Source organism: Macrotis lagotis, chromosome 2 (assembly GCF_037893015.1).
Source record: "Macrotis lagotis isolate mMagLag1 chromosome 2, bilby.v1.9.chrom.fasta, whole genome shotgun sequence".
Lineage (NCBI taxonomy): Eukaryota > Metazoa > Chordata > Mammalia > Peramelemorphia > Peramelidae > Macrotis > Macrotis lagotis.
Window position 1 is genome coordinate 257,322,802 of NC_133659.1, and position 25,165 is coordinate 257,347,966.

Genomic DNA, 25,165 nt, shown 5'->3' on the forward strand with positions numbered 1-25,165 from the left:
ATGGCGTGAAAGATAACCTTGGGTATTCTACCCCACCCTTTAAAAGTGAAATGTGGAACTCAAAAGCTTAAAGAAAGATGAATGTTGAAAACTCTCTTTGGATGTAATTGAAAAAATAAAAACATTCAAAAAAATGAGAGTGTAATGTTTCTTTAAATTCTTATAGGACCATCTCTGTGGTCACCTTTTATACCAATTTTAAAGTCAGACTGCAAAATCACTTACTTTTAAGACTTCTACTTGGTTTCCAAGTCCCTTGGTGCAAAGCTCCATTACTGAATAGGAACAGAAAGTATCCCTTATTTTGTACTGATTTACAGTAGAAAGCCAAAGGAAAAGGTTGTTTTCTAGCTCCATGGGAGGAATTAAAATGGACTGGTGACCTGAATATACACTGCAAAAGAGAAGAATAAGATGAAATATCTTGAGATTAGAAACCCTTAAGCAAAAGAACTGGACTTTGGTTGGAGTCATTCAAGAACCAATGTGAAACCCCAGGGAGCCTGCACCTGTGGGGAATTGCTGTTTATCCATACACAGGCAGTTCTCTGACAAGAAAAGAGAGGCTCCTTTTCTACCACCCATTATCACTTCATCTGACCACTTTCCTGGGTGCCAAGAACATGTTTGATCTTCTGGTCATGTCCTAATTTATTTGTGTCATCTTCCAACTTGGCACTACTCTTAAGAAGGGGATTATAGGTTAAGAGAAGAAGAGGGTAATAGCAGTCATTTCCCTCTTATAATCATGAATAATATGAAAGAAACTCAAGGGAAAAAAGGGATAAAGACCAAATCAGTATCTATGATGCTTTTTAAGAAATAAGTATCGGAAGTTAAAAATATGATTAAAATCACAGTAAATTAAGATTACTAGTTAAGAGTTGGGAGGTAGTAACTCAGTCTACCAGTCTACTTCTGACAGTTTCTCAGTTTGAAACCCTTACCTACAGAGGCACCAGAGTGCAAAGCCTAGCCCACAGTAGGGATCAAGGCAGATGGCAATTTGCCGAGAGGAGTACAGCTCGCACTGGAGTTTGATGGCTCTACAAAGAGCATTTACAGCAGAGTGGGACATCTGCAAAATATGAAGAGAGAAAAAGATAGAATGGTGATTTCAAGGGTGAAACAATGGGTATATTCTGAATACTGAAGGGGGGTGAGAGAAAGTGAGAGACAGAGAGATCAGTTTTACACATGATTTCTAATTGTTTAAAAAAGCATAAAAGTGAGAAATGTGATTTCTACCCCCCTCCAACTTTAAGAATTATTCTTATTTTCAAGCTATAACATATTTCTTAATTTAATTGCCAGTATTATGGAGTTGTTTTTTTTAATGAGCTTCAACATAAAAGGAAATAAATCTCCATTTCAAAACTTCAATTTTATAAGACTTGGAAATATGTTCTCTTATTGGTTGATAATCTCATTATCTGACTTCAATACTTCAAAAAAAACCCCACTGCAATTAGCAATCACAAAGAAATTTTTTTACTAAAGTAGGTTACAGTTCCTTTTACCTTAGCAAGTTATTTTATGAGTTATGACCAAAAAAAAATTGATAATCTAGTGCTCAACCTCTCCAAAACTACTTAGGCTGTCTCTTAAATGACACTATGCCTATATTCCAAGCCTCTCTTGCTTAAGATTACTTATCAAAGCTTATATCACACTGACATGGTCTTTCAGAACCTAAGGTTACCTCCATACTATGATAAAGCAGAAGTAGGATGTCAAGGAAGGTTATCTACAATATGTGAGGGTTAGATTAAAGGGTGATACTTGAGTCAATGACTTCCCAGCAGTTTTAATTCTGATTATCTAACACATCACACCATTAACTACTGTGCTAGGATGAGAAACTAGGAAATTTAGGGTGACTTGGATTATTCTAGGGTAAATAATAATTATGATAAATGACACCATTGGGAATAACAAACCTGCATCAGCACCAGATTACTGAAGATTGGGTCATTCAATCCTTTTACAATGAAGGAAAAGCCTCTGGGCAATCAATTAATCAATAAATAAGCACTTATTAAATACCCACCACATACTACCTACAATGTCAAGCCTGGAAACAAAGATGAGATAGTTCTTGCCCTCAAGGAGTATACAAATACATAACAAGAAAGTACAGAGTCCTTACAAAGAAAATACAAAGCAATTTTTGAGGGGTCACTAACAGATAAGGAGATCAGGAAAGATATGTAATAGGAGATTATACCTGAACTGAAATTTGAAAAAAGTAAGGAATTTTAATAGGTTGAAAAAGAGAGAGAATAGATTGTTGGCATAGGGGACAGTCTGTGCAAAGGTAGAGAGATGGGAGGTAGAAAAGTGTTTGTGAGAAACAGGAAAAAAAGTCTTGTTTGGCCAGAATAAAGAATTCATGAAAGGAGAAATAAGTCTGGTATGGCAGACCACAGTCAATCTGTAAAAGGTTTTTTAATGCCATATAGAGAAGTTTACATTTTCTCTTGGATATAAGAGAGTTTTATAAATGGGTGAGTGAAAGCATAGGAACTATACTTTAGAAATATCACATTGTTAGCTTGTGGAAGAATGACTGGAAAAGGGAGAAAAAAGGGAAGATTAATAGGAGACTTCTGCAATAGTCTAGACAAGAGGTGATAAGGTCTATACCAGAGTGGTTGAGAAATGAATAAAATAACAAGACCAGGCAACTTATTAGATATGTGTGGTAAGTGGAGTAAAGACCTAAAAAACCTTTAGGTTATAAGCTTTTCTTGTGAAACATGGAGGATTGTGATGCTTCTCAATAAAAATGGGGGAGTTGAGAAGTAGAGTGATTTAAGGATAAAATATAATGAACTGTCTCAAACAGAGATACATTTGGGATATCCAGTTTAAAATGTCCAATAGGCAGTTGGTAGCATAGGATGGGAGATCAGGAGACAGACCAGGAATGGATAAACAAACTTGGAGTCATCTATATATAGATGATAACTGGACCCATGGGAACTAATCTTTTTAATATATATTTATATTATTGTATTATGTTATAATATAATTTTAGATCTGGTATGGCTAGGCCACCTTCTTTTGCACTTTTTTCATTAATTCCCTTAATATTCTTGTTCCTTAATATGAATTTTGTAACTATTTTTCAAGCTCAATAAAATAATTTTTTGATAGTCTGAATGATATGGCACTGAATAAGTAATACAATTTAGCATAGAATTGTTATTTTTATTAGATTAGCTCAGCCTATCCATGAGTAATTGACATTTGTTCAATTATTTACAACTGATTTTATTTGTGCAGATAGTATTTTATAATTGTTTTCATATAGTTTCTGAGTCTGTCTTGGCAGGTAAGACTCCCAAGTATTTTTACTTGATTAGTTACTTTGAATGGAATTTCTCCTCTTGTTGCTGTGCTTTGTTGGTAATATATAGAAATGCTCATGATCTAAATGGGCTTATTTTATATCCTGCAACTTTGCTAAAGTTGCTAATTGTTTAAAGTAGCTTTTTAGTTGATTTTCTAGGATTCGCTAAGTAAATCATCTTATCTTCTCTTATTGCTAAAGTTAACATCACTAATACAATATTGAATAATAGCGGTGACAAAAGGGCATCCTTGTTTCACCTCTGACATTACTGGCAATGCTTCTAGCTTATCCCCATTACATATACCACTTGCTGATGGTTTTTAGATTAGATACTGCTTATGATTTTAAGAAAAACTCCATGGGAGCTAATCTTACTGAGAATGTGTGAACAGAGGGAAAAGAAGTAGGCCCAAGGTAGAGCCCTCATGGGACAGGGAGAATGATCCAAAAAAAAGGAGATGGGGGCGGCTAGGTGGAGCAGTGGATAGAGAACCGGCCTTGGGAGTCAGGACTACCTGGGTTCAAATCTGACCTCAGACACTTGATAATTATCTAGCCGTGTGGCCTTGGGAAAGCTACTTAACCCTTGAAAAAAATCTAAAAAAAGAGAGATGAAGAAATGGTCAGCTAGACAGTAGAATTAAGAGAAAGAAGTATGACAAAAACCCATAAAGAAGCATATGGTCAACAATGTCACAAGCTATAAAAAGATAAAGAAAGATGAACAACTGAAAAAAGGCCTTAGGAATGAGCAATTAAGAGATCACTGAAACCTTGGATAAGTTTTTCCATTGAGTGATGAAGTTGGAAACTTCAGTTGGAGGGATGGAATTTAGAGCATACATATTTTTTTTAAAGATTTTATTTATTTTGGGTTTTACAATTTTTCCCCTAATCTTACTCCCCCCCCCTCCATAGAAGGCAATTTGTCAGTCTTTTCATTATTTCCATGGTATACGTTGATCCAAACTGAATGTGATGAGAGAGAACATATCTCTCTTTTTCAAGCAGTTTAGCTATGAAAGGGTAAGAAGAAAGATAATTGTTTGAGAGAATGCTAAGGTCTACTGATTTTTTTTTTAAGGATAGGTGAATCTGAGAATCTTTCAAGTAGCAGGGAAGAAGCAAATAGATGGGAGAGAGATATCAAAGATTTTTAAAGAAAGGGAATGATTGAGAAGATAATTTGTCTTCCAAAAGAGAAAATGGGTGATGGAATCAAGGGTAAAAGTTGAAGAGTTGCATGAGTAAGACATCATGTCTTGCTAAGAGACTGAAATAAAGAAGAGAATGGGGGATGATGTCAAGGGATTGTGAGATGCAGAGTTGTAGAAAAGAGGAAACTCATAGTATGTGATTTTTTTTTTAGGTTTTTGCAAGGCAAACGGGGTTAAATGGCTTGCCCAAGGCCACACAGCTAGGTAATTATTAAGTGTCTGAGACCGGATTTGAATCCAGGTACTCCTGACCTCAGAGCCGGTGCTTTATCCACTATGCCACCTAGCCGCCCCAATGTGATCTAAATATAATGTCTTTTGTTGAAAGGGAAGGGGAGGAGAACGGTATATGAAAGGTTTAAGGAAGGAAATGATTTGGAACTAATTGTAGGGAAAGACAGTCAAGGAAAAATAACAGGACTAAAGGACTGATGAAAAATAACATAAATTTGTTATGAATTTGAATGTAATAGAGTACTATTATTTTGTAAGAAATCACAAGCAGCCAGACTTCATAAAAAACTAGAAAGACTTGCATGAACTGATGCTGAGTGAAGTGAGCAGAACCAGAAGAATATTGTACACATTAACAGAAACACTGTGATAATCAACTATGATGAACTTAGCTCTTCTCAGTAAAACAAAGGTCAAAAACAATTATAATGGACTTGTGATAGAAAATACCATTCACATCCAAAGAAGAAACTATGGAGTTTGAATATAGACCACTAAAGCATATTTTTTCAATTTTTAAGGTTTGTTTCATGTTTTTTACCTTCATAGTTTTTCCCCCTTGTGTTCTGATTCTTTTTTTTTTTTTTTAGGATTTTTTGCAAGGCAAATGGGGTTAAATGGTTGATTCTTCTTTAACAGTGTGACAAATATGGAAATATTTTTAACATAGTAATACATGTATAAACTATATCAGATTATTTACTGTCAAGGAAAAAGAGAAAAATGAGGAACTTAAAACCTTTAAAAAATAAATGTTGAAAACTATTTTTGCATGTGATTGGAACAATAAATAAATACATTTTTTAACAGGAAAAAAATCTCCCAAAACCAAACAAATTTGTAGTAAACCCAACTTAACCAAGTACTGGGAATCCAGCTGGGATTTGGAAATAGGCCAAGGGAGCAACAGAATAAAACTGAACTGGATCACTATAGGTCAAGATTAGGAATGGAGGAAAGTCAGGGTAGGGATTTTATATATTTATAAGTGCAATTTCACACAATCAAGAGAGTTTTAGACTTGGAGGGAAAGTCAGCAGCCATCTAGTCCCAAAAGAAATCTCTTTTCACACACCTGACAAGTTTGGTTCTGTTTGAAGGTATTCAAAGAGGGGACTCTATCCCCTCCAGCCTGTTGCACTTTGAGACAGTTCTACTTAGTAGAAACCTTGCTTGCTATCAAGTCTAAATTAGCCTCTCTATGATTTTCACCACTGCTCCTAGATCTTACCTCTGGGACAAAACAGAACAAATTTTTTGTAGTTGTTGACACCAGCAAGCATATGAATATAAAGCATCACTTTACCTTCACTCCTGTAAGCATGCCAGTTGTAGAAACACTAAAATCGAGATATGCCAGCATCTCTGGGGTGGGAGGTTTATACAGTTGAGGTAATCGCTTCCTGGGCAAATCATCTGCAAAAAAATAACCAATACAGATCAATAGTGTTAGAACATGAAAATTATTGTCCATTTTTTCCCTTTGCCTTTGTACAGGCTGTCCTCCATGTCTAGAACGTTTTCCCTCCTCCCCTTTGCTCACCAGATAGCTCAGTATCCTTATGAGTGCCTTCCTATTTCCAAAATTACCTTGTAAATATTTTTGAAATGTTTATTCAAATACGTACAAAGTTGTTGCCTCTGTAAGAACGAAAACTTCTTGAAGTAAAAATTGTTTCTTTCCTATCTTTTTACCTCTCATGTTTAGCACAGTGCATAGAAGTCGGCAGGTTCTTAATAAAAGTTTCCTAATTGTTGACTGATTTCAAGTAGTTTCTTAGAAACTATTTCAGCAAAGTTTAGCTTGTGCCCTATAAATAAGCTTTGGTTTCTTCAATTAAGCAATTAACCAAGAAGCCATTCTGTCACATGTGGAAGTGCATTGGTGAAGAAAAACAAATGCTGTGTGTGTGTGTGTGTGTGTGTGTGTGTATTATATATATATACACACACATATCTATATCTATATCTTTTCTTTTGTTTGTTTACAATGCAATGGGATTAAGTGACTTGCTCAAGATCACAAGCTAATAGAGTCAAAAGTCTGAGGTCAGATTCGACTCCTTTCCTCCTGACTCCAGGGTCAGTGCTCTTTATACTGTGCCATCAGCTGCCCCAAATGCTACGTATATTTGAAGGAATTTATTTAAAAACAAAATTTGGAACTCTGAGAGTCAATCTGGATTTAGAACACTAGTTATTTATAGCTCCAAAGTGATATCCTGAAATTATAACAACAATTATTGAAAGGATTAATAATACTTTAGAGGTTCCTACAATCAAGTTCCCAATGAATCAAAGGAGACAGAAAGCTGAATATCTTTTTCTTTTTTTTCTCCTTATTCATGGCCCTTAGAACTCTGGAAAGGCTCCTTGTTGTTTCCTCGATGAAGACTAAATTTAGACACATAAACTTAAAGATTTAAAGGTAGTGAACTGAGTTCCAATTTGGGACACTTTATCCTTGATCCTAGATCACCCTACCCTAAAGACCCAACCTCCTAAACAAAGTCTTACTCAACTTATAGCCCTCTGAAGTAATTTTCCAATTCCTGATCTGTGCCACTGCATAAAGCATGTCATTTCCTAGAAATCTCTCAGAAAAGATATACTTAGAAACCATATATCACTTTGTAGCACTGACCCCAAAGCAATCACTCATATGTTGGAGAATTTAGTGCCTAAAGTATGTCAACATAAAGTTGCAACTAAGTACTTGTGCTACAATTTGTACTATACACATTCTTGAAGAAGATCAATGTATTTGTTCTATCTTGCAATTTATTCATAAAAACAATAACAGTGAGAAGAATCATAGAGAGGCAATGTTGTATAGAGAGACAATCTCAGTGAAAGGAAGATCCAAGTTTGAGTGCTCTGTATGACATATAAGAGCTAAAGACCCTTGGGCAAACCACACAATATTTAGGGTCTCCAACAAAATTTGCATTAGCAGAAGCTTGCTCACCAGAGAGTACCCTACACAAATGAAATCAGAACAAAAAATTAATAATATGAATGCCACCTGAATGTTTGAGCATAGTCTATAAATTACATAATATTGACACATCTCATTTTATGCTAATAACTAAGACCCCTGGAGTAAGAGAAAGTTGGAGTTTATTTTAATTGGTGCTACTAGAACATTTTCTTAACTAAAGTTAAGATAAGTTAAATGATTTATTCAAGGTTATATGGGCAGCAAGTCATGGGCTAGAAACCAGATCTTTCTGCTTGAATTAAGTGGATTTTTCTGTTAAACTACATCAAAAGGGTAATAAGATCTTTCTTAATATTTTATAAACACCTTGAACATCACCCTGCTCAGAGTGAATACAACCACCATTGGTCAGTAATTGTGGTGAGTTAAAACCTGGGTTCACAGAAGTATTTTTATTTTAAATTGCTTTTAGAATTTAATATTCAGCAATCTTTGGATTTGGTCACTATAATTTCAAGGGCTTTTTTTGCAATGCAATTTAAAGCAAGCTAATTTGTCTAATCAATATTTAATTTGGTGCCTACATAAACGAGATGTACTTCAATACAAGTAATATGTAAATAAGTATAATTTATATATAATCTATCATAATCCTCTGGGATTTCTTAGGTAGGCTAAGTGAATACAAATCCTACTCCCTCAACAATACTGGAAGAAAGTGCCTAAGGTCCATGCTTGCAAGTTTGAAGTCATGAGGAACTTTTCACCTGTGTCAATGATGGTTGGCCATGTTTTCACATCTACAGCTGCTGCTGCCTCTCTAGACTTCAGCAGCCTCATCAGGGTCTGAGTTGTGAGAATACAGGCTGCTTTACTGACCTAGTAAACAGAAAAGAAGGAAAAAAAACAAAACTATAAGTGGCAGTGACATCAAACATATTACTCCATAGGCAAGGATTCATCAATTTTTCTACTAGAAGCTTGTGGGGACCTCAGATATCTGGGCAAAGTTTCTCAGTTTTTATTTTAGAAACATTAGAAAACTGAGACTCAGAGAAATCAAGTGCCTTGCCTAAGATAACAAAGCAAGTTAGAAGAGGAGCTGGAACTTGAATCCAGGCCTTCTGATGTCCATTCCAAGAAGTAGATATGAAAGAATGCTCTCTCTTAAAGTTTTTTTCTTCCTGAATCATATAACAGAAATTTGTTGTCCATTTCAAGACTTGTAATGAAATTTATTTCTAAAGCCTTAGTTTTCTCCCACATACTGACATGTAATAAGAGCAATCAATTCTGTTTCTATAGCACTTCAAGGTATGCGAAATACTTTTCATATATTTTCCTCATTAGATCCTTACCATAATCCTGTGAGGTACATACTACAGGCATTATTTTATCCTTTTACAAACAAGGAAAATAAGGTGAGACAAGTTAAGTATCTGAAAGTGGGATTTGACCCTAGGATTGTCCTGACTCCAAGAATCATATCATTTTACCATAAAACACTGCCTGATTTAGAAAGCAGAATTTTCATTTTCTGATCTCTCTCTCTACCCCACTATCCAAACCATGAAGTTTTTGCTGAATTCACATCTTAGGGTTTAAGAAAATCTCCACTGAATGCTCCTTGATCCTATGGACAAAAGTCATTCTCAGAAAAACATTATATTCATTGAAAATAAAACTTAACACAATGAACAGGAAACTGCCCAGTACTCTGGGCAGAAAAGGATTCAATGCCACCAAATTTACTTATCTTAAATCTTGTGACATTCAAATACTATAGATTCTGTAGTAACTTGTGTCACTGGGGCCCTTTGATTAAAAAACAATTTTTATCTATAAATATACTAATGTATATAAATAAACTGATGTATCCTTGTTGGGTTTCTTTTAATGTCATGTTGGATCACATTCAAAAGTAACAAAATCAAGACTAAGTCAGGTAGGGAAGAATGAAGAAGTTATGTGGGAAAAAGTAAGGCAAGTTTTATCTGCTTTTAAATAATAAAATTACACCCATGTCCTTCAATGGGCACCACAAACACTTAAAATCTTTAATTCACTAATCATCATTGCAATCTAGCATTCCTCTATCTTTAGGCATGATATAAAAGTTAAGAGGCAAGATTAAGGTGAAAAAATCTAATTAAAGTCAAAGTGAATTTTCATGAAAATCTTAAATAAAATCTGGCCATTTAAAAGTGAAAACCAATTTGTAAAACCCTGGGAATCATCAATTGTCTAAACTGAGATAGAATGGTGATCCAAACAAAACAAGGAGCTTGGTTACACTGAGCGCTTACATCAACAATCATGCGGACAGTGGGTAGGGTGGCAGTAAGGTTCTGGGCATGAGGAGGTCGAACTGTCACAGGAATGCACCCAGCATATAGACAGCCATAGAACGCTGCAATTAACTCAATGCCTGCAAGGCAACAGGAAGGGACATTGTCACAGAATATCAATAACATGCCAAGTATTAGAACTCTCAACAACAGATAATTTATACACTGTTCATCCAATAATATGATCAAATGGATAATTCAGATAAAATTTCAGCAGTGATGTTAATAAGGAAGTTCACAATGAAGTAAAAAAAATCAGAGAAGGCAAAAGAGAGGGTTCAAGAAAGTTAGTGAATACATTTTATGGGGAAAAAAAAACATCTGAGGTTCAAAAAACACTCAATGATAAAATTTAAAGGAAATAACAAAGTCCTGTGCTTAGGTTCAACAAAACCAGAAGCACAAATATGAGACAGGGAAGCCATGATTTAGCAGTAGTTTATGTGAAAAAGACCTAAAAGTTTAAGTTGAAGTATCACATTAGGGGAGATGATCATCCTGTGTTTCTCACCCTGGGTCAGTTAACATTGGGAGTATTGTGTTCAGGACTGGCTACTACACATTAAGAGAGACAGAGGGGGGCGGAGCCAAGATGGTGACAAGAGCGGATCCTGTCTTAGGCGCTCTCTCATAAAACTTATAAACTAAAGACTCTTAACTAAATTTTTGAGAGACAGAACCCACAGAGGGACCCAAGTGAGGCAGTTCTCCTACTCAAGGTAACCTGGAAAAGAGCAGAAAGGCTCTGCTCCTTGGCCCACCAGATGGGCGACCCGCTAGAACAAAAGAACTTCAGCCTCCCGGAGGCAGCCCCAGTGCACTGGGAGCTGCGGCCTACAGTTTCCTGACCTATACCCAGGGGAGGACTGGGCACAACTTGGGGGATCAAGTGAGAGGACCTCTGCCAGAGCCAGCACATGAAACCCAGCCCTCAGGACACACAGCAAGCAGCATGGCCAAGGCAGTCCAGATCCAAGAAACAGAAGCAGGTGGAGCCGGTAAGCAGGAGCCCCCAGGGCATGAGCCCATTGAACCTAGGGAGGGGAGTGGAAAGAGAGAGACTGCAGAGCTCTGTCCTCTGCCCCTGGAACAGGACTCTGGGGCTCTGACCACACTCAGATACTGATCCCAGTCTAGACCCCCCCACAGAACAATAGCCCCCCCCCCCACCTCAGGCCCGTGGCAGAGGGGGGTGCTTATGGTCATTCACAGACCAGGAGGGAGGACAGAGCCTCACACACTGAGACCCTTGTGGGAGTGTCCCAAAAACTCAGGAAGCTCCCCCAAAACAGGCTTAGGCTGGGAAAATAAGCAAGCAGAGAAAAAAGAGGAAGACTATTGAGAAATATTTTGCAAATGAGCCCAAGAAGGATCAAAACACTCAGTCTGAAGATGAGGAAGTGCAAGCTCCTGCACCTAAAGACTCCAAGAAAAACAGAAACTGGGCTTAGGCTATGACAGAGCTCAAAAAAGACTTTGAAAATCAAATGAGGGAGTTAGAAGAAAAACTGGGAAAAGAAAGGAGAGAGATGCAGGAAAAACATGAAAATGAAGTCAGCAGCTTAGCCAAGGAAATCCAAAAAAATGCTGAAGAAAACAGCATGCTAAAAACCAGCTTAGGTCAAATAGATAAAACAGTTCAAAAAGTTATTGAGGAGAAGAATGCTTTAAAAAGCAGAATGGGCCAGATGGAAAAAGAGATAAGAAAACTCTCTGAGGAGAACAAATCCTTCAGACAAAGAATAGAACTCAGGGAGATTGATGAATTTACGATAAATTAGGACTCAATACTTCAAAACCAAAAGAATGAAAAACTAGAGAAAATATCAGAAGCAGCCAGAAGGACACAATTCAAATACAGTGGAGCAGCAATCAGGATCTCACAGGACATAGCAGCAACTACATTGGAAGCTTGTAGGGCTTGGAATATAATATACCGGAAGGCAAAAGAGCTTAGAATGCAACTAAGAATCAACTACCCAGCAAAACTGAATGTCCTCTTCCAGGGAAAAAAAGATGGACTTTCAATGAACCAGGGGAATTTCAAATGTTCCTGTTGGAATGGCCAGAGCTGAACAGAAGGTTTGATCTTCAAATACAGGACTCAGGTAAAGCATAGAGTTTGGAGGAAAAGGGGAAAATATGAGGGAGTTAATGATGATGAACTACATATATTCCTGTATAGAAAAATGACACTGATAATACTCATATGAACCTCAATTAACAGAGCAGGCAGAAGGAGATTTTATAGATGAAGCAAAGAAAGCTGAATTTGAAGATAAAATATGGTGTAAAAATGGAGTCAACAGAAAAAAGGGAAATGTAATGGGAGAAAGAAAAAAGAGAGGGGGAATAGGCCAAGATATATCATATAATAAGGTTTTTCTTTATTCTAATGAGCTATTGCAATGATATGGAAGGGGGGAAGGCAAGGGGGGAATGAGGGAATCTTCGCTCTCATTAGAGGTGGCTAGGAGAGGAAACAGCATATATACTCAATGGAGTATAGACATCTGGAGTAAGAATGGGGGACAGGGGGAAGGGGTGGGGATGTGAATGAAGGAGGAGAGGATGGACCATGGGGGGAGAGTGGTTAGATATAACACATTTTCTTTTTTACTTCCTGCAAGAGGCTGGGATTGGATGGCCTGTCCGGAACCATAGGGCCAGGTGGATGCTGGGCCTAAGGGGTGGTATGGGGGCTCAGGGCCTCTTGGCCCCAGGACCAGGGATCTGTCTGCTGCACCACTCAGCTACCCTACAGCAGAGTCAGAGTGAAAGGAGAGAGAAAATATAGTACATGGTAGTGGAGAAATACGAAAGGAGGGAGTTGCGATCAGCAATGGCAGTGGTGGAAAAATATGGAAGTAACTTTTGTGATGGACTTATCATAAAGAATGTGATCCAACTGCAACAGAGTTGGTGGTGTTGGACCACAGACTGAAACACATTCATTATTATTATTATTATTATTATTATTATTATTATTATTATTATTATTATTATTATTTTGGGGGAGGGTGCAGGGCAAATGGGGCTGGGTGGCCTGCCTTGGGCCACATAGCAGGGTGATTGTTGGGTGTCTGAGGCCGGATTTGGACCTGGGTGCTCCTGGCTCAAGGGCCAATGCTCTATCCACCACCCAGCTGCTCCTACTATTGTTACTATTTTATTTTATTTTGGGTCTTTTTTTTTTTTTTGGTTTTTGCAGGGCAGTGGGGTTGGGGTGGCTTGCATGTCACACAGCTGGGTGATTGTTGGGTGTACGGGGCCGGATATGGGCTCGGGTGCTCCTGGCTCCAGGGCTGGTGCTCCGTCCCCTGCGACACCTGGCCATACCTACAATTATTACTATTATTATTAATATTTTTATGTTTTTTTTTTTTTGCAAAGCAAATAGGGTTAAGTGGCTTGCCCAAGGCCACACAGCTAGGTAATTAAGTGTCTGAGACCGGCTTTGAACCCAGGGCTGGTGCTTTATCCACTACGCCACCTAGCTGCCCCATTATTTTTTTAATTTTAATTTTTTTCTCCCCCTTTTACTTTATCACTCAAGAGAGTCTATAGTTTTTTGGGGGAGAGGGTATTTTGTTTACTCTTAGACAAGAATATTTTATTAATGCATAAAAACCATTATGTGTACAAAATGAGAATAAATAATTATTAAATTTTAAAAAAAATTAAAAAAAATTTTTAAAAAGAGGAAAAAGGAAAGGAAGATAACAAAATGTGTGGAAATTAGACCTTTGGAGCAATGCCTGAAAGAATAGGGGATATTTAGTTGGTGAAAGGAAAGATGTAAGAAGTGTCTGTACTCTGTCCAACGTTTGAAGGCTCTTGTGCAGAAGGGTCGGTCATTAGACTTACTCTATATAAATTGCAGGAGGCAGAATAATGGCCAGTTACTAGGATGGACCAATACTGAATTAAAGGAAATAGATTTTGGCTTAATATAAAGAAATTTTAATAATTACAGGTAATCCAAAACAAAATGAGTTGCTTTTCCTAGTGTTCCCTGGAAATATTCAAATAAAGGTTGGATAATATTTGTAGAGGGGATCTTAAAATTGGGTGGAAACTTAGTAAATGATCTGAAGGGTTTTCTCTTATTCTAAGACTCTATACAATGAAGAAAGGTGGATAAAGGGAGTGGAGTATAATGTGTTAGGGACAAAAATAGGGCAAGAGACAGGAATAAAGCAGAATGCAAAGAATGATAAAACTATTAATATTTCAACTAGCAATTTTTTCACTATGCATACCAAACCATACCATCAAATAATTCTGACTTTCTTTTACTATGAAGATGAAGTTGCTAGAAGGCAGAACAATCACATAAGAATTGAAAATAGCAATAATGGAAGCAATTTACAGTTAAGTACACCATGAAAATTCTTTCAAACAATATCATTTCCACAACATTTTTTAAGCTATGATAATTTTGGAGATTAGTGAGTTAGAAATAGCAGTTAAAATACTCCCTATTCCTGAACATGCAGCACCTTCAATGATTCTGAAGTGACCAACAGCTGAAGCTTGGGATTAAGACAATGATTACTGTTCAAAATCTTACCAGGTGGATAAAGAAGCACCACATTGTCCCCTGCATTTAGATGTCCCTTATCATAAAGAATCCCTGCAATTCTTTCTGCTCTCTTGTGAAGCTGAAGGCAGCTAGCTGTACACACAGTGGTTCCCTTTAAACAGAAACATAGTCAATGGAATGGAAGTTGAGCTGAGAAGCAAAATGAAAAGAAATTTGAAAGTAGGAAAAAACTATACAATCAATTCTCATTCTGGGTATACGTTATGTCTTTGTAGATTATCCATATCAAATTTTGAATCCCAGTTTAAGTTCTCTTTGCCATCCAGTATACAGTTTTGTGTTTCTTTTCTTTACTCTTTTTGCTCTAAATTTAGGAAATGCATATTAATTTCAGCTTAACTTAAGTCAAACATAACTAGAAAGGTATCATTCTGGATGAAAAAAAATTTAGAAACAAGCCAAACTAAATTCGTAAATAAAAAAAACTTTTGGATTATCTGTGCTTCTGCATTCTTCCATTAATGTTCTTAAGAAATGTCTGAATTTCTGGCCAATATAACCAGAAAGGACAATGATCAATATTGGAAGGGTTGTGGGAAATCTGGGACAATAATACATTGTTAGGGGCGGCTAGGTGGCATAGTTAGGGGTGGCTAGGTGGCGTAGTGGATAAAGCACCGGCCTTGGAGTCAGGAGTACCTGGGTTCAAATCTGGTCTCAGACACTTAATAATTACCTAGCCATGTGGCTAGCCACTTAACCCCATTTGCCTTGCAAAAACCTGAAAAAAAATACATTGTTGGTGGAGCTGTGAACTCAATCAACCTTTTTGGAAAGCAATTTGGAATTATGCCCAAAGGGCAATAAAAATGTGCATACTCTTTTGATCCAGCAATATCACTACTGGATCTAATATCCTGAAGAGATCATGAAAAAGAGTAAAAACATTCAAACAAAAATATTCATAGCAGCCCCTGTTTGTGGTGGCAAAGAATTGGAAATTGAGTGAATGTCCATCAAATGGGGAATGCCTGAACAAACTGTGTTTCAGGAGGGATGGGAATTCAGAGAAGCTTGGAAAGATGTGCATGAACTGATGCTGAGTGAGATGTGTAGAACCAGAAGAACACTGTACACCCTAACAGCAACATGGGGTAATGATCAACCTTAATAGACTTGTTTATTCCATCAGAGCATCAATCAGACACAATTATGCAGTATCTGCGATGGAGAATAACATCTGTATCCAGAGAAAGAATTGTGGAGTTTGAAAAAAAGATAAAAGACTATTACTTTTAATTTATAAAAAAACAGTTATCTTATTATGTAATTTTGCTATCTCTTTTACTTCATTTTTTTTCCCTTAAGGATATGATTTCTCTCTCATCACACTCAACTCAGATCAATGTAAACTAATATAAAGACTAACTGACTGCCTTCTGTGGGGGGGTTAGGGGAAGGAAGTGAGATTAGGGGGAAAATTGTAAAATTCATAATAAATAAATAAATTTTAAAAAATCTGTAATGGAATGAAAAGTTAACTGAGGTAAAAAATGTCTGAATTCTAAGAACAGATGCAGAATAAAATATGGTAGCAAATAACTTTAATCCTCTGGTTATTTATTATAAGAAAAAAGCAGATTTCTTGTTTAGAGTTTAAGTAGAGAACACTTTACTGAAAGAATAAGAGCTCTATCAAAGGTTCCAGATTAATATAGCATGATATTCAATGGAGTTGTTTCATTTCTGATACCTTGGCATTCAGCAGGAGGAAAAGTATATGGTCAGGAGTGGCTTGGGCTCTCCATTGTAATACCTCAGCCAGGAATTGGTGCTATAATCATAAAAAAGAGAAAACAGGTTCACTGATCTATGTCTCCTAAGCTGCCTCCTGTTTTAAGGAAGCAAGGTTTTTATCTACCACAAAGCTATGTCTGAAAAACTCACCTTTCTCACCAAATCATTTTCTTCAATTTGTCCAAGGTCTCTCCCTGCAGCTTGTGCAATCCTTTTTCCAGCAACTAGGTTCCCAACCATCACAGAGGCAGGACCTACAACTGTAAGTAAAGATGAATTCACCATGGAAATTAACCTCAAATTGTACTTCTCTGAAAGCATATCCAAACTGAACCATAATTGGTTTATATCAAGCAGTAATTTAATTTGTATCTGAGTACAAAATTATATAGATACTAAACCTAGAGGTGAAAATCTGGAGAGAATCTTTTAGGAGGAGTAACAAGGGGAATTTAAATAATGCTGTAAAATTAACAAAGTACTTTACATATATTATCTCATTTGATTTTCACAACAACCCTTAGAAAAAGTAATCACTGGCATTGTTATTCTCATCTTACAGGAAGAAAGATGAGTATCAGAAAAGCTAAGTAAGTAACTTGCTCGTGATTGCACAGAAAGGGTCAAGTGTTGCTTTGATTTTCAAATCTAGGTTTCTCCTGACTCCAAAGGGAACTGCCAGGCTCCTTGGACATAAAACTTACTAAATGAAATCTGACTGGAGCAATGTACAAAAGGGATATTATTGTTAACGTTTAGGTAAATTAAGCATGCATTTAAGTGAATATCTGCATATATAATATATTTATCATACGTTTCTTGGGAGGTGACAACAATAGCAGTAACTATGCTACCACCACCATTGTATTTATGCCTTATTATTCTCACCAGCTCTGTACAACTCCTCCATCTGTTTCTGCCAAATGAGAACCTGTTTCCATTTCTCCATGTCCTCACCCCAGTTCTGAGAACTATATCACTCTGTCCATCTTTACCACATCATATTCTGAGAACTTGTGTGATATCTTAATCATTGTCTCCTACTGCTCCTTGCATAGTTTACAAACTCTTTATTGCTGTTCATCTGTTCATTCACTTTGCACTCTGAGATCCTAGCATACAATTTTTAGGATTAACTTTGAATGGGGGGGCGGCTAAGTGGCGCAGTGGATAAAGCACCGGCCCTGGAGTCAGGAGTACCTGGGTTCAAATCCGGTCTCAGACACTTAATAATTACCTAGCTGTGTAGCCTTGGGCAAGCCACTTAACCCCATTTGCCTTGAAAAAAAATTTTAAAAAATGTTTGAATGGAACATAATTAGGGAAATAAGGGAATGGAGATTCAATATAAAACTCAAAGTATTGTTACTTTGAACATCCAAGATGGCAGCAGTTTCCCCCAATAGAATTTTCATTTAGAAGGTATTTAAGGTCTCAACTTCAATATAATGGAATTTGATGTGTAAATTGTTTGTACCTGCTTAAAGAAGGATAGTTATTTTGTAAGCTTTTGTCATTTCTTTGAAATGTGAATAGCACCGTGTATATTTGTATGTATTTTGGTTCATGAAACCTTTGATCTGTAGGATGGAGGTTCATTTATCCTATCTTCTGGAATACATGAATGGTGTCTTCACCATTTATTATAAATACTACCTCTAGCACCTGCTAAATATTATATACACCTCCTAGTTAGGTGGACAGTATATAAGTATGTATCTTGGGATTCATAGTATAACTACAGTTCATGTTACTAAGGAAAAGAATCCACTTTATATAAACATCTTAATAGACAAATCTGCCACAATTTCACAGAAAACTGAAAGGTAGTAGAGAGATCTTTCAATAATTTACTTCACAATCACTTTAGCAAAATATCTTACAATCTTTACCATAATTAAAGAGTACCATATGCTTACAAATTCAAGCAGTTGTCATTGAAAGAAAAGAAGTTAAGAGTACATTCTTGAAATATTTTGCTTTGAAAAATACACTTTTTTTTTTTTTTAGGTTTTTGCAAGGCAAATGGGGTTAAGTGGCTTGCCCAAAGCCACACAGCTAGGCAATTATTAAGTGTCTGAGACCAGATTTGAATTCAGGTACTCCTGACTCCACGGCCTGTGCTTTATCCACTGTGCCACCTAGCTGCCCCGAAAAACACACTTCTGAAGGGTGGGGGGAGGAAGTACTATGTGATGGGAAGAGCATTAGGCTTGTGACTCTGAGATTCTGATGCCAGTTTTGAGACACTAAGTGAGTTACTTCAGCTTTTTTCATCACAGTTTTCTCATCAGTAAATGAAGAGGTTAATCTAGATCATATGTTCAAGATTCTTTTTGCTCTAACCTGTGACTATTTCTCAGGCATGTATAAATATAGGGGGGGCTTTCCTGCTATTAGCAGTAAATAAAAAATACTTAAGTTTTCAATGAAAATAAATTATTAAAATTTGGAGCTATGGAGGCGATACAGTGGCAATATAGACAATATAGGCAATATAAACATAGAATCCCAAGACCTGAGTTTGAATCCCAGCTCTGCCACTTACTCCCTGCCTATGGGACAAGCTTCTGAACTTTTATGAGTTTTGATTTCCTCATCCATAAAATGAAGGTATTTGTTTGGATTAAGGGTTCTTAACCTGGAGTTCACTGATAGGAGGAGCCTGTGAACTTGATGAGACTAATCTCTAATTGAAACCTAGCAATTGTGAATTAAAAGGAAACAAAACAAATCTAGTATTCTGAAAAGGGATCTGTGAGTCAAAAATAGCCAATCAGCTATGGACTAGATTTGAGATGACCTTTAAAATTCCTTCCAGTTCTAAATTTATGGTCCTATATAGGATCTAACCTAAATTTAATGGTCATCATATTAGAATGCCTAGTTCAAGAAAGGGGAATTCCCTTATTCCTCAATCTTGATTTGTCCTAAAAATAAACATTTAAACATCTTGATTTGGCAATTTTGAGTCTATTAGCTTCTGCCTAAAGTTTTATGGTGACTTGAGTTTGGTTGGATATAGACAATTTTTGTTAGGTGATATATCCCCAGACTCAATCCTGGTTCAAAACCAGGTTCTTGAATATGGAAAAGGTTGAGCAATAATCCAGGGAGAACAATTTCCCAGTGGCCAATCATTCACCTGAAAACTGTCCTGTTTGGGGTTTGTTTTCCATTAGTTGTAGCTGTAGGATTCTGCTCACTGCACCAACTATAGTGTTGTTCTCCAATCCCACAAAGATAGGTGGGGAGTCTATCACTGAGAGATGAGTAGTAGAGATCTTAGAAAAAATAAACCCCAAGAAAGGGAGTTGTGGTGGTGTTTTGTTACCCTTTGTGTTTAAGATTTTTTTTTTTTATCAAGGCAAATGGGGTTAAGTGGCTTGCCCAAGGCCACACAGTAAGGTAATTATTAAGTGTCTGAGGCCGGATTTCAACTCAGGTACTCCTGACTCCAGGGCTAGTGCTCTATCCACTGCGCCACCTAGCCCCCTATGTTTAAGATTTTGCATAAGCCTTTTCACTCTAAACAAAGTGAAATGTGAGAATCTAAATTATGGCAACTGAAACAAGCTTGAATCATCTTTTTTTCTCTAAGTTACAATTTGGGCCCTTGGAGACAATATATTACCTGGTTGTTTTTGCCGGGGTTTTGGCAAATTGGTGACGCAAGTATGTGGGCACATAAGAATATTACAAGGATGCAGAGACCCCTCCAGAAAGTGCTGCTTTGTCTGAGATATATGAATTCCTCCAAGTGGAGTTTTTGGCAAAGTATTGGCTGGAACTAGAGCAAGACAGTATACCCCCACTTGATGAATACTGTCAATTGCCTAGACAAACATAAAGAAAAATTGTTAATTAGTTAATTTTATTGATATTCAAGATCACATCAGTCTAATATATTTTTATCACTCTTATTGCCCTGGGCCTCTTCCTTTTTTCCCTATTATACTTTTGGTCTAGCACCAGAAAATTAACATTAAGGTTTTCTAAATCAGTAAGGGGGGGTGGGGGAGGAAGGAAGGAAGGAAGGAAGGAAGGAAGGAAGGAAGGAAGGTAGGTAGGTTGGGGAGATAGCAGCAACTACATACAAATCAAGACATAAGTAGCTTATACATACCCAAAGGTCCCTTACTCTTTTTTAATCCTGAATGAGCACACAGATGGTTGTTAATTTGCTAAATAAACTCCTATGAGACTATGGATGAGTCAGAAACTGGAGCAAGCTGTTTTGGTCTTTCACTTGGCAAGCTGAAGCAGACTATCATTCCTCAGCTAGCCTAAATTTAAGCAAAATGTATTTGCTATAGCAACTGAATATACTAAGTTTAAGGATAAGGAGATGTGGTCTTAAAGTTGAATGGATAAGTAAGCAAAAGCAAGATCCATTATATAATATTGTTCTTTTCTCATTCTTAATATGTTATTATTTATTAAAATAATAAGAAAACAGAACATGCTTAAAATGCATTTTTATTTCTAAGAATCTCAAAAACATGTTGTACAGAGGGAAAAGGATTGAAAAATCCCTCATTCTTATATTTTAGAATCTGTAGAATGCCAACAAGTTTATATTATGAACTGGATCCTTCATCTGGAAACACACTTTCTGGCAAAAGTTCACCTTTTAATGACCTTTCCTTGGAAGATGTTGATTTAGGCGCTTACTACAAAAGTACTTGATTGATTATTATTTTTTTTTTTTAGCTTTTTGCAAGGCAAATGGGGTTAAGTGGCTTGCCCAAGGCCACACAGTTAGGTAATTATTAAGTGTCTGAGACCGGATTTGAACCCAGGTGCTCCTGACTCCAAGGCCGGTGCTTTATCCACTATGCCACCTAGCAGCCCTGTACTTGATTGATTATTAATGATTATTTCTTTAAAGTTGCTGCTCTAGTTCTGTTCATGTGCCATGTTGTCTGTGAAAATTTTCCTTGGTTTTCTCCCTGTATCATAAGGTATTTATTTATTTGCCTTTATATAGATTCAAGCTCCCTGAGGGGGTGGTTTCATTTTTGTCTTTGAATCCCCAATGCACAGGCACTGAATGTTTACTGAAATGAATGATTCTCTCTGCCTACCAACTTAGGAGGCATTACAGAAGAAGTGTTTTTCCTTCCCCATTCCACCTCAAGTCATTACTATGATTTAAGAACTCTGAAATATGAGAATTTATAGGATAGGGAAGAGTCAAGTCAATTGTGTGGTCTAGGCAAAGTCTGCAAATCAGATCCATTTGAATGTTGCTAATTCCCTGGGGTACTGAGAATCTTGACTATAATACACACAACTTGACTTATCACAAAATACAAATAACTGAATTAGGGTTGTGGGAAAGGGAATTTTCTCTTATTAAAACTGCATTTATAAATCAATAAGCATTTTAAAGGACCTACTATGTGCTAGGCACCATAGTAGGCATTGGTGATAAAAAAGATAAAAAAAGGGCAAATCTTTTAGGAGTTTATATACATTATCAGGAGAGAGAAGTACAGAAAAATCACAAGGTAAATGTACAGTTAGACAAGATGATTCATAAATCAGTAAACAGAGACATTCACTTAGGCCCTGCTCTTAGCATCATAATCTACCTTCTCTAATGTCCACCCTGGCTCTATCTCTAGTACCTATCCCAAATAGACACAATGTTCCTGGAATTGGGAGCACAGTGAGCCTCATCCACATGACTCAAGTCAAAAAAATATGATGTAATTCTTATCCCCAAAATTTCATTTTGCTTCATTTATAGTCTAGCCAATGGTTTAGTTAGATGGGGATGGGAGGGGGGCAGGGATTGGGGGATGATGGATGAATGGGGGACTTTTCAATAACTTGAGTTGGCCAAAAGTGGAACTGGCTGTCTCAGGAAGAATGAACTGAAAACTATATAGTAGGTTTTAAAAAGAAGACTAGATGACCATTTGTTCATGAGGTTGTAAAAGGGAGACTTGATAATGTAATGAGTTGCACAAGATGATCTTTGAACTCCCTTCCATCTGAGGTTCTGAATTTGTTTCCTAACTCTGAACAATTTTCAGCAAAAGAGTCATATTTGTTTCTCCAAGTGAGATTCTTTTTCAAATGTTTTTTTCTTAATGCTAAAATACAGTTGTTGTTTTTTTAAGGTTTTTGCAAGGCAAATGGGGTTAAGTGGCTTGCCCAAGGCCACACAGTTAGGTAATTACTAAGTGTCTGAGGCCAGATTTGAACCCAGGCACTCCTGACGTCAGGGCCGGTGCTTATCCACTACACCACCTAGCCACCCCTAAAATACAGTTGTAACAAAACTAATTCTCTTTCAAGACTTAGAAGAATGAGGTAGAGAAGAGTCACAGATTTGACCCATAAAGATCCATGCTTACTATGGTACCACTGAAAACACAGGACAAATTGTAAGGAAGCCAACATTTATAAACAAGTTGCTCTGGAGAGGGAGGTGAGGGAAGGCAAGGAAATCAATGTAAATTTTTACCAAGTTTTTACACTGTGAAATATCTTTCATCCTATGACAAAACAGACATACTATCAATATTCTCTCTGTGTCCAAATTTCTACTCATTCTTTAAGGCACAGTCTAAATATTGCTTCCTCTATGAAGTATTCTCTGACAACTCCTATGATCTCTGAAACTTCTATATTATTTTCATATATTTTATTACATGTATGGAATGTCTAGTAGCTACCTTCTATTTTATACAACTAGATTCCTACTCCTTTATGGGCTGTGATCATTCTTTCCTTGAGCCTGTTAAAGCTCTAGCACAGTTCTAGGTAATTAGTTGTCATTCAGTAGCCATTCACTGATTCAAAACTGAAATTGAAATGAGGTAATCATATAATGATCACCAATTCATGGGTGGAAAAACAAGTAAAGAAGATGAAATTGTTCAACTCAAACTTATATAAGAATGAGACATGAATGACATGCAAAATATATTGCAATTACTAGGTGAAAGCAAAGTAGAAGAGTCTTGGTGATTCACTTTGGACAGAATGAATGATACCTACCAGTCCTCTAATCTTTGCCAACAAATAACCTGTAGGTAACTGTAGTAAAGAACAAGGTGGGAGCCTCATCATGACTAAGTACTGACTGTTCTCTTTAGAGCAATAAAACCAACTGGTCCTAACTCCCCAAGTCTGAGAGGCTGGCTTACCTGTAGCACTCGGCTCATCCACTGGAAGCTATCTTCCTCAGAAGCATCAGGCCGCTGCTCTGCCACCACTACAATACGCTCATCATAAAACACAGATACAGAGAATACAGCGATTCTGGGAGGGAGAGATCATAAAAATATTGACACATGCAACTCCTACTGAATTTGGATGGAAAGAAATTGCATCTTATTTTCTCTAACCTCTAAGTGAAGTTTAGCAAATTACCTTTATTTTGCAAAGAGATCCATATGCTTCACCAGCTGGGCAAAGGGGATTCATGACCACAAAAAAGGTTAAGATACCCTGCTTTACTGGTCACTGGAAGCAATTTAAGCAAGGAGGCAACACAATGAGGTTTGTATATCAGAATGACTATTCTAGGGGCGGCTAGGTGGTACAGTGGTTAGAGCACTGGCCCTGGAGTCAAGAGTACCGGAGTTCAAATTTGGCCTCAGACACTTAATAATTACCTAGCTGTGTGGCCTTGGGCAAGCCACTTAACCCATTTGCCTTGCAAAAGCCTAAAAAAAACAAACAAAACAAAACAACAACAACAACAACAAAAAGAATGACTATTCTATAGTGAAATGAAGTTTGTACTGGAGATGTGAGAGTTCTAGAGGCAAGGCATTAGATTATTAGTCAGTCATCAGATTATTACTTATTACAAGCAATAGAGAATAAGGCCAAAATTAAGGGATAAGCAGTAGAAGTGAAAAGAAGTGGGTAGATTTGAGAGGAATTGTGGAGTGAGAATTGATATGACTTGGCAACAGAAAAAAAAGATGTTAAAAAAAAAGCTAGTCAAGGATTGGACTGGATGTTTTCCACCCTTCCTATTCTAGATCTATTACAAATGGTCATGCCATGAAAAGAAAGTAAGAAATTGGGGTAGAAGGTTGTGGGGAAAAATGAGTTCAGCTTTCAATACAATGAATATGAAGTGACAGTTGGAAATCCAGGTTGAGATATCAAGCAGACAACTATTTATGTGGGATGAGACCTCAGAATTCTGACTAGACTAGTCATACCCAAGATGTCTTCTTTTAAAAAATATATTTTTATTAATTTCATTAAATATTTTTAAATTACATGTAAAGTCTTTTAACCTTCATTTAAAAAATTTTTGAGTTCCAAATTCCTCTCTAGTGGCTCCTCCCTCACTCCTTGAGAAGGCAAACATAACAATTATACGCATGAAGACATGCAAGACACATTTCCATATTAAGCCATGCTGTGAAAGAAAACACACATGCTAAAAAATTTAATTTAAAAGTATGCTTCAATCTGCACTCAGAATTCATTAGTTAGGGTGCCTTCTAATAGTTTTCAGGGAGAAAGGTCAGGATCAGAGATATAGATTTAGGAATCAACTGCATAAAGGTGATGATTCTTGAAGGCATGCTGTTGCTCAGTCATATTCAACTCTTCATGACCCCATTTTCTTGTTGTCTTTTGGTGAGGTCTTGGGATTAAGTGACTTGGTCAAGGTCACACAATAAATGTCTGAAATTCAAACTCCTATCCTCTTGATTCCAAGGCCAGTGCTCTATCCACAGC

General features: G+C 36.8%; 1 protein-coding gene across 2 annotated transcripts in view; it reads right to left on the minus strand.

Moving 5' to 3' along the window:
• DIP2B (disco interacting protein 2 homolog B) overlaps positions 1–25,165 on the minus strand; it is a 219,674-nt gene that overhangs the window by 24,156 nt on the left and 170,353 nt on the right. For both annotated transcript variants that reach the window (XM_074225928.1, XM_074225929.1), the window contains exons 22-31: positions 23,605–23,719; positions 20,076–20,277; positions 16,592–16,701; positions 16,398–16,478; positions 14,672–14,795; positions 10,057–10,178; positions 8,518–8,629; positions 6,116–6,225; positions 948–1,078; positions 226–394 (exon numbers count right to left, since the gene is read on the minus strand). In XM_074225928.1, coding sequence (XP_074082029.1) covers positions 226–394; positions 948–1,078; positions 6,116–6,225; positions 8,518–8,629; positions 10,057–10,178; positions 14,672–14,795; positions 16,398–16,478; positions 16,592–16,701; positions 20,076–20,277; positions 23,605–23,719 — 1,276 coding nt within the window. The remainder of the gene's footprint in view (positions 1–225; positions 395–947; positions 1,079–6,115; positions 6,226–8,517; positions 8,630–10,056; positions 10,179–14,671; positions 14,796–16,397; positions 16,479–16,591; positions 16,702–20,075; positions 20,278–23,604; positions 23,720–25,165) is intronic.